The sequence below is a fragment of the Saccostrea echinata genome, unplaced genomic scaffold (assembly GCF_033153115.1).
Source record: "Saccostrea echinata isolate AGI-Se365-2 ecotype Australia unplaced genomic scaffold, CSIRO_AGI_Sech_v1 ptg000052l, whole genome shotgun sequence".
NCBI lineage: Eukaryota > Metazoa > Mollusca > Bivalvia > Ostreida > Ostreidae > Saccostrea > Saccostrea echinata.
Window position 1 is genome coordinate 7,307,782 of NW_026889801.1, and position 19,022 is coordinate 7,326,803.

Sequence of the window (19,022 nt, forward strand, 5' to 3'; positions counted from 1 at the left end):
GAGCATGATTAATATGGAAACATTCTCAAGAAGTGTAGATTCAAATTTGTACAAATCATGACCCAATGGGTTAGGGAGGGGCCATTTTTTCCTGCCCCTATCGGCCATCCACATGGAAAAGCAAATTTTGAAACCATTTTACACATCCACAGGACAAAATCAATCATCTTCCAAATGATCATAATTTAAGGCTAATGCATAAAATATAAGGGAAGTTCTGGGAACCAGGGTGTTTAAACATGTTAAATATATTTTTTTTTTTTAATTTTGACCCCCAGGGTGAAAATGAAAATTCCGAAACCTTACTGCACATCTACAGGACACCACCAACCATCTCTCAAAAGATGATCAGGCTTCTATGTAAAATGTAAGAGGAGTTCTGGGAACCAGGGGCTTTTTGCATAAAATACGTCATTTTTCGACCCCCATTTGACCCCCATGGTGAAAATGAAAATTTTGAAACCTTACTGCACATGTACATGACACCACCAACCATCTCCTAAAAGGTGATTAGGCTACTGTGTAAAATGTAAGAGGAGTTCTGGGGCTTTTTGCATAAAAAAAGTCATTTTTTCGACCCTAATTTGACCCCCAGGGTGAAAATGAAAATTCCGAAACCTTACTGCATATCTACATGACACCACCAACCATCTCCTAAAAGATGATTAGGCTACTGTTTAAAATGTAAGAGGAGTTCTGGGAACCAGGGGCTTTTTGCTTAAAATACGTCATTTTTCGACCCCATTTGACCCCCAGGGTGAAAATGAAAATTTCGAAACCTTACAGCACATCTACAGGACACCACCAACCATATCCCAAAAGTTAATTAAGCTAGTGTGTAAAATGTAAGAGGAGTTCAGGGAACTAGGGGCTTTTTCCATAAAAAACCGTCATTTTTCGACCCCCATTTGACCCCTAGGGTGAAAATGAAAATTGCAAAACCTTACTGCACATCTACATGACACCACCAACCATCTCCTAAACGATGATTAGGCTACTGTTTAAAATGTAAGAGGAGTTCTGGGGCTTTTTGCATAAAAAAACGTCATTTTTCGACCCCCATTTGACTCCCAGGGTGAAAATGAAAATTCCGAAACGTTACTGCACATCTACATGACACCACCAACCATCTCCCAAAAGATGATTAGGTTACTGTGTAAAATGTAAGAGGAGTTCAGGGAAACAGGGGCATTTTTGCATTTAAAAGAACGTCATTTTTCGATCCCCAGGGAGAAAATGAAAATTCCGAAATCTTACCGCATATCTACATGAAACCACCAACCATCTTCCAAAAGATGATCAGGCTACTGTGTTAAATGTAAGAGGAATTTTAGAAAGAAGAACGTGACAGACGGACGGACGGACATGAGTAATAACAATATACCCGAACCTTCTTTAGAAAGTGCGGGTATAATAATTAGGATCGGTGTTTTTTTTTTTTCTAAACAATCATGTCTTAGGAAAGGACACAAGTTTTGATAAAAAGTATAACATGCATATTTATACAATGTACTTCAGAATTTCTTTACTTTGTTAAGTCAAAAATTAGATTTGTCTCCGCATTTTCCGGTTGGAATTTAAACAACATTTTTGTTAAAACAAATATATTTGATTTAAAAAATTGTTTTATGGCATCTTAAAAAAATGCTTGATGTCATACATCAAACACGGAGCATCATTTCTGAAAACGGGGTGGGGTGATGACAAAATGACAATTAAAAAAAAACAACTTTGATAAGAAAAAATATAATTGTCCAAAGTGAGAAGTGGGGGGGGGGGGGGAGGGGGGGGGGGTCGCCCTTCAAGTGAAAATTTCCATTTGTAGCTTAATAGTAAGACATGATATCTCATAGCGACAACAATTCGGAAGCATCAGTTCATAATGTTTTCATAATCAATATATCATTACATGTACGAGAATGCTTTGGAATATATTTATATTTTAAAAAGACTAAATATTAAATATATTCATATTTTTAAAAGAGCAAACTGACATATACAGTGAAATAATCTGTTATAAATACATCATATCATTTTCTTTCTCATTCACTATGCGAATTTCCGAATGAAAGATTGTGATAGGTAATATCATTACTATTAATAGCATTAAGTTCCTGATAAATATGTGTAGTTTCAGTCTTTACAGCCATTACGTCACTGCATTCAACATATCTTGATCCTTCCCCTCTATTTTTCCAGTACTTTCTATCAAAGAAAAGTATTAAGTTAATTTTGTGCTACAAATGTAATATTATTTCTTTGAAATGCATTTTACATACATTACACATACAGTAGACAATATTGCTAACGCACCACCAAAGAAAATTAATATTTTACTTTTCAAAACTTGTTTATGATGTTATGATATATTATTATGTTACTTAAACAATAAAATAAGGCATTTAAATGTATATACTGATAAATAATTTTGGTGTTAACTGAAGCGGAACTATTCATAGAAAAAAAAATAAATCGTGCTTATACTATTATGGAGGAAAAAAATTCTGTTTTCCTTTGTGTTTGTGTTCTTTATGTTTTTACATATTAAAAACTCAGAAAAAAGTTACACCCTATGCAGCTTTTGAACCTAGAATAGCGTGCTAAAACAGTCAGTATGGTGTCTGCAGGGGGTCCCTTTGGAGAAATAAGTGAAAATTAAAACAAGTAGAAAATATTCATTCCTTTGATGAAATATTGTTGCAAATAGATTAACAAACATAAATATGTTTACCATAGACAGCCACGGCATTAAGTAGCCCCACACGTAAATTTCAATATTGTTCCACAAAACTGGGGCAACCGGAAGTTGGGTGGACTGGGTATGGACACCAAGGCACTGGATGACAACTAGGCGATATGATAGTCAATCACTTTATGTTATTTGATTTTTAACTGGGACAATGCTCCTGTCGCAACCTCATGAATCACGATCGGTAAAATCACCAACTTCTTATCTATGCAAAAAACGATACGAAGTGCATCTCAGGAAATTGGTTTTCGGACAAGAAAGTCATTTAAGGCCCTTGTCATAACACCAAGACAGTTGTCAATCAAAATGTTCTGGAAAAGATGGCACATTATCCATTCTTGTACCGATCAGTCAAATGGTCAATTCACAAATAAGAATAACAAGTGGTGCATTAGCAATTTTGTCTAGTGTACATTTGGTCAAAATTGACTTTTACGATACTGATACCCTTACCTTCGGAGTACTACAAAACAGGTAGATATATTGATGACAAGTGATACAGCAAACCCTACTGATAAAGCTATGACATAGTAATATTGAAAATCACTTTCAGCAACATTATCAGCTGCCATTTTCAGAGAAGCTACAAAAAATGGAACAGAACTATAACCATTCGTACATGTAGTTAATCTTTTTCCTTCAAACATAAGCATTACAAAAGAGGAAAGAGCTTGAAAATGTTGCATTCATAGAGAATTGTTATATGTTTTCTACTGTTTATTGAGAGAGAGAGAGAGAGAGAGAGAGAGAGAGAGAGAGAGCTAAACATGTCCTATTCGTCTGTTGCACGTGTGGTTGACAGCACATTTACCACACTTTTGTACGTCGTCCTCTCCCTAATATCACAAACACATTTTGTTCTCTTTGTTTTTGTTCTTTGTACACTGATTTGTACTTAATTACTCTATTCTTGTAATCAATTATTTTATCATTTTTACTAAGTTAACTCAGGGAATCCAAAAGCATAACTGTGATCCATTGATGTCTCCGTATGGCGGGTTATGGCCAAGGTTAAAGTTTCTCAAATGTAAGTCAAACTCCAAGGTGAGGAGATCAAAAATGGTTCTCAAAGAAAGGACCTGTGACAACGGATAAACCTGGTAAATATGAAAGCCCAAGCACCAACCATTTAAAATTTATGGTCAAGGTTAATGTTTTCTCGTGGATCAAATTTCAAGGTCATGGTCAAAGATTCCAAATTAATGGTACGCAGGGGAAGACCTAGTCATAAGAAATACACATGCAAAATATTTAAGCATTAGCACCAAATGTTCAGAAGTTAATTATGGTGAAGGTTAAAGTATTTCAAAAGTAGGTCAAACTCCAAAATCAAGGTTAAAATTAGTTTTTAGTATCCAAAAAAAAGATCTTGTCAAAAGGAATATATCTTTGAAATTTGAAAGGCCTAGTACTAACTTTTAAAAAAGTCATGGCCATGGGTAACGTTTTTTTTAAAGAGGATCAAACTCTTAGGTCAAGGTCAAAAATATATACAACCCTGGAAACATCTTGTCACGATGAATACACATGTGAAATATTACAGCCCTAGCACCTGTTCAAAAGTTATGGCCAAGGTTAATGTAGTGTAATTTTTTTCAAAAATGGGTCAAACTCCAAGGTCAAGATGAGGAGGTCAAATATGTTTGTACCCAAAGAAAGATCTTGTCACAAGGAAAACACATGTGGAATATGAAAGCCACAGCTTCAATTAATCAAAAGTTATGGGCAAGTAAATGTTTTTTTCGGACAGAGAAACAGACAGGCGGACGGACACGGCAAAAACTATATACCTTCAAATCTTCAATTACGGGGGCATAAAAACTACAACAACGGATATCTCTCACTAAAACAAACTCTGAATGAAAATGAGGAGAATTCTTAAGCCACCTGAAATAAATTAAAGGCAGAAATTTTAAGCACCGCCTTCAAAAATACCTGGTCTGTGTACCCTTGTCAATCAAGAGAATTAAGGTACATCATTGGATGCTAGAACTTGATTGGCATTTACTTTCTAGTCCCTATGTATACCCTGTACACCTTGTTTGGCAATTGAGGTGACTTTTGATCCCTTGATATTTACCACACATGGTATAAACAGTAGAGTAGCTGTATTACTATGGAATGTTTAGCTTGATAGTATATTTACATATACAGACACCTTTAGTATTTGAAATTATTATAATATTCATTATGATAATATATATCAAAATTAGGTATAGCTTTTTTTTTCAAAGCTCAGAAAATACTTTAAATAATATTTTTGTTTAATGGGTGGGGATGCTTTGACACACATTCAATTACAAATTAATAAAAATTATTGAGATTAAACTTTATTTACAACTTTTTATTTCTAATTTAAAATTATCTCAAAATCCCAACACAGGTAAAGTTTGACTTCTTGGGTATTCTACTGTGTATTAAATCACTTCCTGTGTATAGGGATTGGGAGACAAACGACCACAGGTAGACTGCTAGCCCTCAAGGCATTCACACCTGTACAAAATAAGTATCCTTTGGATACCAACAACTTTGACCCTTTGACCTTGTGCTCTCTAGCTAAATTTATTGATGTATTTTACGCAAGAGTGTTTTTATTCGTTTATTAATCCTTACTTTCCGAACAGTTTAACCTCGTCCATCCTGCCTCACATCCATACGTACATACACCGTGAACGTTGTCACATGACTTGTTTCTACAATTATGGTTACACGTGTTGGAACAATTTTGACCATACCATCCCAGCACGCAAGCTTTTGAAACAAAAAAAGATTTATCAAATGAATTAAACAGGTTTAAAAGGGGAAGAAGCAATATTTTTCAAGTAAAAAAGAATAAATCTTGAAATTTTAGACCTTATTTGATCTCTGCTATATATATATATATATATATATATATATATATATATATATATATATATATATATATATATATATATATATATATATATATATATATATATAAGGAATAACTGTCTTATTTTTTGGATTCATGATGTGATCAATCGAGTGGCTTCCGTGATAATTTGCAAAAACGCCGAAGGCGTTTATGCATAAAATTATCACGCAAGCCAATCGATTTATCATCGTCATGAATCCAAAAAATCTGACAGTTATTCCTTATATTTACATGCTCTTGATTCTGCGAATTCCCGTGCTAATAGCCCCGCTTCTGCCTCTATTTGTCCCGCCCCGCACGTGATTTTTTTTTTAACCGCGCCTATTGATGAACCAGTAGATTTATGTAGAAATAAAGTATTTTTACAATTTGTAATTTTATCTCAGACAAAGACATTGGAAATGTAAATATATGACAATAAATAAGACAATAAATAATAGCATGCGCCGTTCGCATCTTTGACCAATATAGCCGTAGACACACCCCTGAATACAAACCCCGTTGAAAGGTTTACATGAATTATTGAGGCAATTTGAACAACTGTTTGAACAGTTCATGCCATAAAAACCAACGTCACATGCTACAAAGGAAAAAATCGGATTAAATAAAGATGAGAAGAAGTCATAAATACAATATATAATTCTTAATCTTATAAATGTAATATACGAGGGTTGTCCTGTAAAATCACAGACAACGTGTTTTTTTATTTAAAAATAATGCGTGCACTAAGCTGAAAATTTTAGTAAATATTTATCTATATTTATGTATACATAAAAGCATTTTTTCGGCATTTCAAAAGATTTGACCTATGGGAGAGAAAATTTTCCCAGAAAGGATAACATTAAAAAATCAATGTTCATTAGATATTTTTTGCTGTATGAAATATGAAGACAACGAACAGTATTCAATCTCGAAAGTCCAATGAAACGATACAGATTTGGAGCAGAGCAAACACGGACCTCAAAATTTAGAGGTGGAATCAAGTGCCATGGAGGAGTGAGCATCCCCTGACGACCGGTCACACCTGCCGTGTGCTCTTCGTTATTATCGAGGAAAAAACGGAAAAATCCGTAGACAGTTCAGTGTATAAATAATGGCCTAACAATTAGTATGAAAAACGTCAGTCAGCATATGACTCAATGATAGATTGTATGTGCTGACAAGGTCATTGTATCGATCGTCACACTTGCGAAATGAGGACTTCAAACGAAACTGTTGATATCCTTGTTTCATCAACTTGCTTGGCAATAGCTTGCCTCGTTTTAGAAATTGTTTATACGTAGAGCATGCTCTTGCGTACCAAATCAACCGAGAGACATAAACCCAATATGCAGGTGATAAGGGTATATTGCTACATAAGTAGGGGAAGTTGACAATTTAAAAGTTGAAGTCATTACGTTTATCATAAAGCTTTGTTGTTAGGTTACCATTAACGACTTTTTCTAGAAAAATATTTAAATATGAAACAGATGTGTCAAAATTTTTGGAATCTTTTATTTCAAGCTCATTGAGATATATCGAGTCGACATATGAATGAAAGTAACTATTGTTAATTGATAATACGTCGTCGATATATCGAAATGTCGAGATGAAGGCCAGAGTAAGTGTTTTCTTCTTCTCATGTAGAAGTTTTTTTTAATAAATTCTGCTTCATATTTATACAAAATAGGCCTGCTAATAAGGGGGTGCAATTGGTACCCATGGGAATTCCAACAGATTGTTGGAAGACCTGATCTCCAAAAACTACATAGATATTGTCAATCAGAAACTCAAGCATCTTTTTAATATCGCCTTCAGAGTACTTGTGTGTACAATCAGAGTGCTTTTTAACAAATAATTTTGCAAATGACCAATGACAAGGTAAGTATATTTACGAGTTCCATTTTTATTGAAAAAACAGCTTGTATGATGTAAAAAGCCTGGACTTTAATTTATTGTGGGGAATGGTTGTATAAAGAGTTGAGAAGTCGTACGTTTTGATGTTATTGATTTTAGTAAAATTTTGTGATTTCAAATTTTCCAAAAGTTCTTTGGAGAGTTTAAATACCCATATCTGATTTACACAACTTCTCGAATATATACTGTTGTACAGTACTGCTCAAGTTTCTCAATCATTACAGTAAATATTTTAGTGAGGAGTCAAGAAAAAGGCTTTGTAGAGCATTTACTGGAGCTCGCTATGTATCTTTGTTTGTAAGGATTTTTATGAAGTTTAGGAATCCAGTGTGGTATGGTAATTCAAATTCATTTTGATTGTTGGGAATATTAAAAATACCTAAAACGGACATATGATTTTTGAAGAACTCCCTCCTTAGAAAGAGAGCTTTGGGTGTAAGTTGGATTTCCACTTGTAGAATTTAATCCTATATATGTCTAATGTTTTCAAATCTGCATTTTGATCCTAAAATTTATTATATGCAACATTAAAATCAACCTCAAAGTTGGCCACAAAAGCATTTTGTCTGTTAAAGCACCGATTATTGCGTGAATTTTGGTCTTGAAGTCCTTTAGGGTAGGCCTGCTCCGAAATATAATTATGATATTTTGATAGGTTTGCAGTTATGTTAAGGCTGTCCGAACGCTTAATATGCATAAGATATATACTATTTAATTTTGAGCTATGTTTTGATTTCAATTTGTAATCTATGTATACATGCACAGTTAAGTTGTAAAGAGAGTTGAATAAGGTATTATAAAATACATTTTTGTGATGTCACATGACTGTGTTGATCACGTGACGGACACATAAATTTTCTTAAATGTTGCACAAAAATCGCATCGGCACAAGTGAAAAACAAAATTATTGTGAACGGCTTGTTACATAAATCAATTAAACATATTCTTGAGTATACATAAAGTGCTGGGGGCAAGTCTGAATTTTATTTCTTAAGAAAATATTTCACAAGAAATTAAACTTACCCGCATACAAGGGTACTTTTTTCACTGTCCGTTGCAATTTATACAACATGGGATGAATTACATTCAATCCTCAAGCAAAATCCAGTCAGAGGACATATTTCTCTAATAGATTCACACAGAATATCTTTAATCTATACTTATTATTCACTTTTGCCAGTCTAATTTATACACGATTTATAAATTCTGACTCTGTCTACGGACGTATAAGGGGGAGTATTTCACATTCATTTTCTGTAATTGTTTGAATACGTACATGTCAGACAAGATAAAGGAAAAACGATATTATCCATCATCATAACAACATACTGAAGCTTTAAACAACAATCCAGGCACATGAATTAAACATCAACGTAAAAGAAATTCTACGTCATGTGAAAGGAATGTAAAAGTTAGGACACTTTCCCCGTCATGTTTGCAGTGACTTGACGTCATATGCCATTATGACGTCAATCTAGGTAGTTCAGAGAAGTTACTACTGCTGGTACACTGTGACATTCTTCGGACAGCCTTATCCTAGCCGCGTTATGATGTCAGAATTTATTTAAAATAAGATTTTTGGGGGGCCATCCATGCCTTAGGGTCGGAAATCACAAAAAAAAAAAAAAAAAAAAAAAACTACAGAAATAAGAAAATCTTTTCTTAAGAATCTGGTTCACATTTATGACAACTATATTCATAATCATAATTGCTCATTTGGTATATCCGCTGAGTAATAACACCGAGGGTATGTTTAAGAGTTCTGGATCAAATCCACCTGGTGCCATGCATTTATAGTTTTTTTTTTAATTCTCGCCTTTTCAAAGACTACTTTAATTTTATTTATAGACTTTGGTGTTTTCCCCTACAATTATCTATCTTTTATGCATGTTCATTCTTGGTATAAAAGACACTAGAGAGAGAGAGAGAGAGAGAGAGAGAGAGAGAGAGAGAGAGAGAGAGAGCAATTCGTAAATTCCATTGTAGCTAAAACACAGTCAAGCGGAACTATACCTCAGTATAGCACACTTTCTTCGAGGACTAGAATTATTGATTCCTTTTAATCGATACAGGTATTCTCGCCTGAAATGAACTGCGATGGATTTCCATTGTATATACTCATAAGAATATACTCATGTTGCTTTTAGTCTGTACTACTAGTGCTTGTCTAGGTTATTGCGCTGGAATGCACGTTATGTATTGCTTATATTATTTAAGCTTAATATACATGTATACTGTCTCCATGGTCACGGTATACCTGAGTATATACATGTACTCCCCCTGCATTCGATGCACCTTAAGTTACATGTACCTCGTCTGCGCACGTTATCTATAAGAAATTCAATTATTATTCTTATTTTTTTTTTATTTTTGAATTTGGAAACGTCACAGTTCTTTGGTACATTACATTGAGAGTACATGTTCATGTAATTTGCTGCCACCTGAATACTGAAAATCAGTAAAATAGCTTTACGAGAGAGAGAGAACACTGTATATTATTTGAAATTAAAATCGCTACAACCGGCCCATAGAAAACAATTCGAGTACGGAGAGGGGTGGGGAGATCATCGAAATAAAACAATAATAATAAGAAGAAAAACATCGGGCGTTATTATCTTAATTTCATCTACTTAATCATGCGAGTTTACAGTTATTGAATTCTTGTTTTGTTTGTTTTCTTTCTTGTTTTTATTGATTTTTAAACATTTAGAATTTTGTTTGTTAACATGCCGCTTCAGTATGTACATGTATGTAGTGGGGCGGGGGGGGGGGGGGGATCATGAACCAGTAAGGAACACAAACAATTCAAATGATCATTTATATGTATTTGAAAACAACTTAAAAAAAATAATGTATTCTTATCAGTAGACCAGATATTAGTTTTTGTTTGTTTGTTTGTATTGGTTTTTTGATTGTTGTTGTTTTTTAAAGTCTTCCGTTAAACTCGCCTTATAAAACAATGATTTATAGCATGGAAGTAAATTATAAATTATCTGTAAAACGAAACTCAAGTTACATTGTATGAGAATTTTTAGTGATTATCACGACCTACATATACATGTAATGGACGACAACCTAGATTAAATGTAAACTGCTAAATATGAAGACTGAGCATTTTACGTGTACAGTATGTCTCAGGTATTTCATAGATAAGATCATAATTCAGTTGTTTGTCTTTCAAACATTTAAATTACGATTTAGCAATTGCAATTACAATTGGAAGTTCCAACTTATTTTAAAACGCATGAATAATGTAAACAAATGAATTTGAAAGCTTTTTTTATTAAGATACTCTTATCAATTTCACTCCATCCGATACATCGAAAATAAATTTAACACCTTTTTCTTCTTTTTCTTTCGAGATATACTTAGCTTGTAAGTTACAAAAAAATAAAATTGATAATTCTACGTCGAATGTACGGTGAAATTCTTGAAAATTTATCAACGTTCTCCATATTGTCACTTACATGTACATGTTTCGATCGCCATAAAAACAGTAATGATCGATTTCACTACTGTATTTGGAATATACAAGGGGCGGGGCTTACTGGCGGCAAGATTAAAGCGGGGTCCGCTTCACGAATGAGTGCGTAAGGCGAACCCGGAAAGCGAACGCCGGGTTCGCTCTAGCGGACCCAGAGCTGACCCCGAGCGAACGCAGAGCGAACCCGAAGCGCACCCAGAGCGGTCCCAAATTTTCTGAAAGCGGACCCGCAGCGGACCCCGAGCGAACCCAGGAAGCGAACCCGGGGTGCGCTTTGGGTTCGCTCTGGTGTTAGGTTGTGTCCGGTCGGTACTGTATTTAAAATTACAAACATGTATTTTTTACTGCGTCAATGTTCTAAACTCAGATCTCAAGTTTGAAACAGAAGGGCTACATATCCGAATCTGCTCTTACTTGGATTTCATTTATATAATTTGCATACATTAACGGAAAGTTTTATTATATCCATGAAATTGTGTTGTAAAATAAACACAAACTAGAATCAAGAATTGAATCTAGTCTATAGACAACACCATTATGCACAATGAAAAGTAAACAAAAATATCGAAATAAACTCTAAATGTGTCGACAATATCATGCTTCCTTGTTAACATCTATGAAAAAGTTCCTCCGATTTATACATATTGAAATGATTTATAGGAAACAAATTAGTATATCTACATGGCCTAAAGTCAATGACCGTAATTAACCACAAGCTTTTTGAAAAGAGAAAAAAAAAAATCCCGGTCCTATAGTTCAGATAACAATTTATAAAAAGTGTTTCTTTGCTGGAAGAAATTCAGTCAAGAATAAAAACAAATGTTATGCTTAAATGTGCAGGGTATGTTCCTACGCACCGGGAAGCTGTTCTGATATAAAATATCTATATTATATAGATGTGAAAAGACGTCTACGCTCCTGGAAACAGCAATAATTTGCATTAGAAGACAAAAATATAAGAATATCAGAGGATCTTCACTGTTTACAAATGACACAGGTTAGTGGAAGCTTTGGCATAGAGTCCTCTATTAGAAACCGAAACACACGGACAATCATCTACTGACAATAACGAAAGTACTATTAGTATCAAAGAAGAGTGTCGAATAACTGTTTGCAAGATTTCCTGTTAGGATAAATATAGTAAGAGTTCTATCCATAACATAGTAATTCATATCTTCAAATGCTCATTGCATGTGCGAGACAGGTTCCTCACCTGTGTATCAAAGAAGAGCCTAAAAGCATGCAAGAATGGTATTCCCAGAATTCTGTGGGGTTGATCCAATTTTTTTGAGCAGATATGATGTTATTATTATTATTATTATTATTATTATTATTATATATATATATATATATATATATATATATATATATATATATATATATATATATATATATATATATATATATATTAGTCATGTCTATCAATTTTTTTTCTGTTATGTATATTAGTAATTTAGAATGTTCTACATATTTTAACGCAGTTCTTTCATCAAATTTGTTTACTTATTAGGAGACAACGCAGCACAAATATTGCTCCGTATAGTGTCTGGAGAATTACCAAGTCCATAGCGGGAAGTTTTAAGTACAAATAAAATGATATGTATATGGACATGTATTTCTTTAAATATTTTAAAATATTATTATGAATTGAGTTTAACATTCTTTAAGCAAGATTTTTATTCCATACTGCAAATGGATTGAATAAATTACGCACTTTTTGAGTGAACTTTAACGACAAAAAAATCCATTTGTGAAAAGAAAATCTGTCGAAATTTACCACTAATCTGAAGTCCTTTACTTTAATGATTAACGGTAAAAATATCAAAAGGTGAAGCTTACCCAAATATTGCACACGACATCGTTAAACACGATGTAATCGTGATAAAAACGCTTTATGTTTATATTTTCCGAGTACGGGAAAAACAACTATGATATAACACGAAAGCCTTCGAGATAAGATTATTGAAAAAAATTCTGCTAACATCCAAGCAAAAGTTATGATTTTGTTTCCTCTTTCACTTAATACCTCAAAATTGGCTGACAATCACCTGTTTTGTATAATAAAGTTGACCGTGAAATCAAGTGTATTTGATCATGCTGCACTAACAGATTACGTATGACGTCACTGACTTGTTAGACGAGCAGTGTAGAAGAAACAGAGAAGTGGCTCAATCTTTTTCGCAATTTATAAATATTGATATGAATTTCAAAACTGTGAAATATTTTCATATAAGATGATAAAGCACAACAACTTGTACAAAAATTGCACAACTGCAGGTGATTTTCATGATGTTTTAGCATCTTTATTAATAGGTATTATGATTTAGTCAATTAATCATGAGACATGTTTCCTGCATCCCCTTGACTCAAAATACATGTATACTTTTTGTAATACAAAATAAAAATACCCTCAGAACAGTTGGCAGTACGCCAACCTGGTTTATATCCAAACGTACACAAACCATCTCCGTGATCACATGTCATGTTGACACAGTTTTCGTTACAACGTTGTGAGCAGTTTTTACCATACCACCCTCCTTCGCAACCTTACAAAACAACTGGGCATATACAAATAGTTTCCTCAGCACATGTAGTTTCAGGTCGTAGATATGACCCATATATACTTTGTTAATAGAGAACTTTTTAAAACGTCAACATGATTTCAGATTTTTCATAAAAATGTATTGGTTTTGTGTAAACAACTGAAGTAGCAAATTGTTTTATCTAAAGATTTAAGTAAGAAAACATACTCTTATCGCATTTTGGTCCAATGTATCCATCCATGCAGCCGTCTATACAGTTTCCATCAGTGTTGGTACAATAAAGACTGGTTCTGCAAAATGAACTGCATGTTTCTGTGCAGTTTTCTCCATATAGTCCAAATCTGCAAGCTTAAAGAAATATTTATGTATGCAAAAGATACTCAAAAATATTATGATAAATATTCAAGTTCATATTCTAAGCTTCAAAGAGAAATTTCCAGTTAATATTGGTGACAACAATATGTAATTCATATGTTGAATCATACTACCGCAATTTTAGGTTAGTATTGTATGTGCATAGTAACCAGATAATACATTAATTCATGTACAAAATGAATTTCCCAGGTGAAGCAACACATAAAAACATTATGCATTTCCTAAGCCCCCATCAAATTGTCCCGATTTGGCTTCGCAACCACTCACGATTTGGCCTATCGTACTTTGTCATCGAGAACGTAGAAATGATCGTGTTGAAACCTGATGAGTCGTAGGCTTACCCTGAATGATCGGCAAAAGCCGATAAAATTCTTCAACCTTCATGCTGCATAAAACAAAATGGAGTGTGGTTATGACATGGACAAGACCATAGTTCTATTGTGATTTATTCGTTGCTGAACCTTGATTAGTCGAAACCACATCGATGTGATAGAGGTAGGAGAACCACAGAGGAGGCGATTTTAAATTTTACAATCAAAGAAAGATTAGGCCGAGATACAGTAAAAACAAACGCCAATATATGACACATTCAGTTAAGACTTCAAGAACAAATGGTGCCAACAACGAAAATAATAAACGATCAGACTCGAAGGTCCACAAGTAGTTTCACTCAGTATCTGTTGTCACTACACGGTGTTTCAAGAAATGGTATTTCATAACAGTGGAATAAAGTATATCACATTTTACAGGTTTTAATGTTTTAAACCCATTATTGTAACATATACGAAGTTATTTATACAGATAAAGTCAGTTTGTTATTAATTCAAATACGATTTCATCGTATCTTGAATTTACACAACGCCCTTGTCACACTGTCACTATTTAGACCTTACGATTCATTACGAATTAAAAAATAGCTGCAATTTGGGATTCATCGTAGAGGTAGTCGCAGGACATCTTCCTTATTCGTGTTTAATCGCAGCAAATCGCAAATCGCGGCGATGTTTTTAGCATGTTCGAAACAATAGTGGGCACAGCAGGATTTTTAAGTATTCGAAGACAATCGCACAACACTCGCACTGCACTCGTATACAAATTCGTAGTAAATCTACATTCATGCGACTTTTGCGGAACTTCATAGTACTCGGGACTCTGCTAGTGTCCTTCGAGTTACTGCAATTGTCTTTCAAGCTACTGTGAGTGTTTTTCGAAATCATAGGAATATAGTACGACTTTCCCGCGAACATAAGAAGAAAAAGAGCGATTGATGGAAAATACATTACGAGTACTGTGAGATTGAACTACGACTTACATGTAATACGATGTAGGCATGTGTTTTCTGATGTTAACCCTGTCAAAATTAAAATAAAATCTAAAACAAAAGGAAAGAAGATAAGTAAAGGGAACTGAAAATGCAATTATTATAGAACCTATCAAGTCCATGTTCAATAAATTAATGAAGAAATTGAACATAATCAAAAGCTCCGCACTTTAGTTATTTTCTTGATTAACCATCTTTGATATGAAGAATACTAATTTCGAACAACTATCGCTATATGCATTTCATAACATGTATATTCTATGAAATCGTCGTAGGAATATCATGTATGTATCGTGCCATATCGTAGTTATTCGTATGAGTATGGTATGTTTCCGTGTCTCATCCTTCATAATCATAGAAAGATCGAAACCCGTTCCTGATTAAGTCGCCTCAGTCCGTACTTAAATCCCCTCTTCGTATTTTGTCGAACAGACATCGTAGTTATACAGTTCGAGCAGCAAAAAATACCACCCTCTGTGGAAAAATTGCAAGACTAATCTGCCGAATAACGACAATTTTTAACTTTTAATAATTCTTGGGTAATAGTAGCATAAATCGTGACAGTGTGACGGAGAAAGCGACGGAGAGCTGTTTGGATCGGAACACGGTTATTACATAGAAGGACACTGTTTGGAGAATATGAAAAATTGATGGTAAAACTTTAGCTCATACAAAAATTACATTCGTATGTAGTATGCCCAACTTCAAGAATTTCTCGACCGATTAGGAAACGCATCAGTACGAAGAAAACCTGGTACCGTTAGGTATTAGATCCTTGATTGAAATAGACTATTACACTGCGGTACAAGGCCTCGATAGCGATGAAGGAGGTTCTGATATATGCCGATGTGTTCCGCTTTATCTGATTAGTCAATAATTCGAATTGTTTACTGCAAACCAATCAGATGGAGCAAAACGAAGCAATAACACCAAAAACTCCTATATTAATGTCAATGGAGAAATGCTTATGTGTCCATTTAATAAATCGTCAAATTACGGTACATAAAACACTAAGGATGGGGTTTAGGTTAAAGAAACAAGTAGAACATCTCCCTGACAGAGTTCTTGCAAAATATGATAGGTTACACTGTTTTTACCTTGGAAATATGTCTCGAAGCAGGGACCTCCCCCCGTTTGTTTATAAATTTTGTTTCTTACCTTGTGTGTTTTTATTATACCCTACATGGCCAATCTCTGAACGAAAGAAAAAATACAATCTGCTTGCCTATGACGGAATATTGAAGTGGTTGACGTGGAAATCTGATAAGTTTGAGAAATCAAGGTGGGGAGGGGGGATTCACACTTCAGATGTCTGTGATAGTAACATCCTCATTATACCAGCTTATATGTTATATAGTTCAGTGCATAATTAAAATGTGTTCGAACCACGGTGAAAAAAAGGCCCCTCAGAAGTGAGCGTGTTTCTAAAAATAGAGTCAACACCATAATCATGTTTGCCATTGCTGAATATGTATTAAAATATGTGATTGATGAGTATGCAGTATTTGTAAGAGATTTACAATAAGTTTGCCCTGGGCAATGTAAAATTTCAAAGCTGTACCTTTTTTAAGTTGTAATTTCCAAGATATTTTTACGCCACATAATTGGGGATTCCCGTCGTTTAGATTACTTAAATCATTCATCCTCAGTATGGACTACAATATAATTTTGTCTTCGAAAAAATCACACTCACGTAAACAGAAATAAGATTTGTTGATTTTATTTATTTCCAACTTGCTGAATTTGTCCGATCCAAACTGTCTGTCCGATGCATGGTGAGTTTACCCTATATGAAGGATAATATGCGAATTTTTTCAAGCATCCTTTACCCATACTCGTATATGGACACATTCTTTCTGGCACTTTAACATGAAATATTCACATTCATGTAAGTGGATCTAGGGTTAAAAAGGATATTAGAAACGATAATGAATATAATCTGTCGATAAAAATCAGGGCTGGGATTCATAAACATACTTAAGATTTGTGCTAAGTTTCACACTTAAGTATAAAATAAATTCTTAGCTAAGAAAAAATTCTTAAGTCATATTTATATAAATTCTAAGTGCAATTCTTAGCTAAGTTTAATTCTGAGAAAATTAGAGCACTTAAGTTAGGTCACCCTAGCAACGCATGCAATTTCCCGAACAAAAAGCGCACTCTTTTGTGATGGAGGTATTTAGTTCCATGTGTGTTACATCACAACTGATACAACTTCGTCATCAACATTGCACAACACTGCATCTTACCAGTTGATAAACATCTCAAAGTCAAAACAAGTTTCTAGTTGGATGTAATAGCATGGTTTCTTACTGAAAGAGTAAAATGTCTTCTGTAAAGCATTATTTTTATTTTGATAAAGAAAACTTAAGTATTTCTTATCTACTTAAGACACCTCCTGAGGACACTTAACTTTAAGTCAATACTTAAGCACTAAATATGTTTATGAATTACACTTAAGTATTTCTACCAAATTTAAGTAATACTTAGGGGACTTAAGTATAAAATATAAAACTTAAGTGATTTTTTAAACATAAGATTATACTAAGAAGTTTTATGAATCTCAGCCCTGCTGTATAATTAAAACCTACATACACTGTATAGATGGATATACAAAAAGTTAAGTCGATTTATGTGTTCAGTGTTGTTTTAATACAGATCTTTCAAGAAACTGTAATTTTTATGTAACGAATCACTGTGCAACTAAAGAAAATGTTCTTTTTCGTAATTTATCTGTAAACCGATTTTTAAATCTCTTAAAGTAATATCTGCGACGTAACAAGTATAATTACTTTTCCATACTGAGACTTGTAGCAAATAAAGGCTCAACTCCAATATAAGGATAAAGTAGTCCTTTTACTAAAACCAGTAAGAATGTATTCATACATCAATGTATAGTAATTTTACAGAATTAATTATTTCTACATTTCCATACATACGACCGGAGACAGGTTGACAGTTGACACTCTATGAATCCCGTTTCATTGTTGACAGGGGACATGTCGACAGTTGACGGATGACACTTTCAATACGTTCTAGTGTCAATCTGGGACAGGTCGACGGTTGACAGTTGACACTCTATGTATCCCGTTCTAGTGTCGACTCGGGACAGGTCGACGGTTGACAGTTGACACTTTCCATATGTTCTAGTGTCGACCGGGGACAGGTCGACGGTTGACAGTAGACACTTTTCATATGTTCTAGTGTCGATAGGGGACAGGTCGACGGTTGACAGTTGACACTATTTATCCTGTTCTACTGTAGACCAGTCGACGGTTGACAGTTGACACTTTCCATATGTTCTAGTGTCGATAGGGGACAGGTCGACGGTTGACACTATATGTAGCCTATTTTACTGTCGACCGGGTACAGGTTGACACTCTATGTATCCTGTTTTAATGTCGACCGGGGACAGGTCGATGGTTGACAGTTGACACTAAATCGTGTAGGAGAGATTAATCATATTTCCTCTTGTATATGCGAAACTTACTACAATCCCTCTGGTGTATGCGAGACCAACAGTAATGTTTATGGTGTGATAGAAACTAACTCTAATCACAATGATTTGTGTGAGACTAACACCCAACCCTAATTCATAGACTAACCCTTATCCCACTGATGAATGTGATGCTAACCCTAATCTCAATGGTGTAGGTGAGGCTAACCCTAATCCCACTGATGAATGCGAGGCTAACCCTAATCTCTATGGTGTAAGTGAGGCTAACCCTAATCCCACTGATGAATGCGAGGCTAACCCT

General features: G+C 34.2%; 1 protein-coding gene across 1 annotated transcript in view; it reads right to left on the reverse strand.

Annotated features, from left to right (window-relative positions):
* Positions 1-2,042: 2,042 nt before the first annotated feature.
* Positions 2,043-19,022, reverse strand: part of LOC133204320 (multiple epidermal growth factor-like domains protein 10) — a 609,956-nt gene continuing 592,976 nt past the window's right edge. The window contains exons 8-12 of the mRNA XM_061340045.1: positions 13,776-13,916; positions 13,434-13,571; positions 5,363-5,500; positions 3,203-3,332; positions 2,043-2,205 (exon numbers count right to left, since the gene is read on the reverse strand). Coding sequence (XP_061196029.1) covers positions 2,043-2,205; positions 3,203-3,332; positions 5,363-5,500; positions 13,434-13,571; positions 13,776-13,916 — 710 coding nt within the window. The remainder of the gene's footprint in view (positions 2,206-3,202; positions 3,333-5,362; positions 5,501-13,433; positions 13,572-13,775; positions 13,917-19,022) is intronic.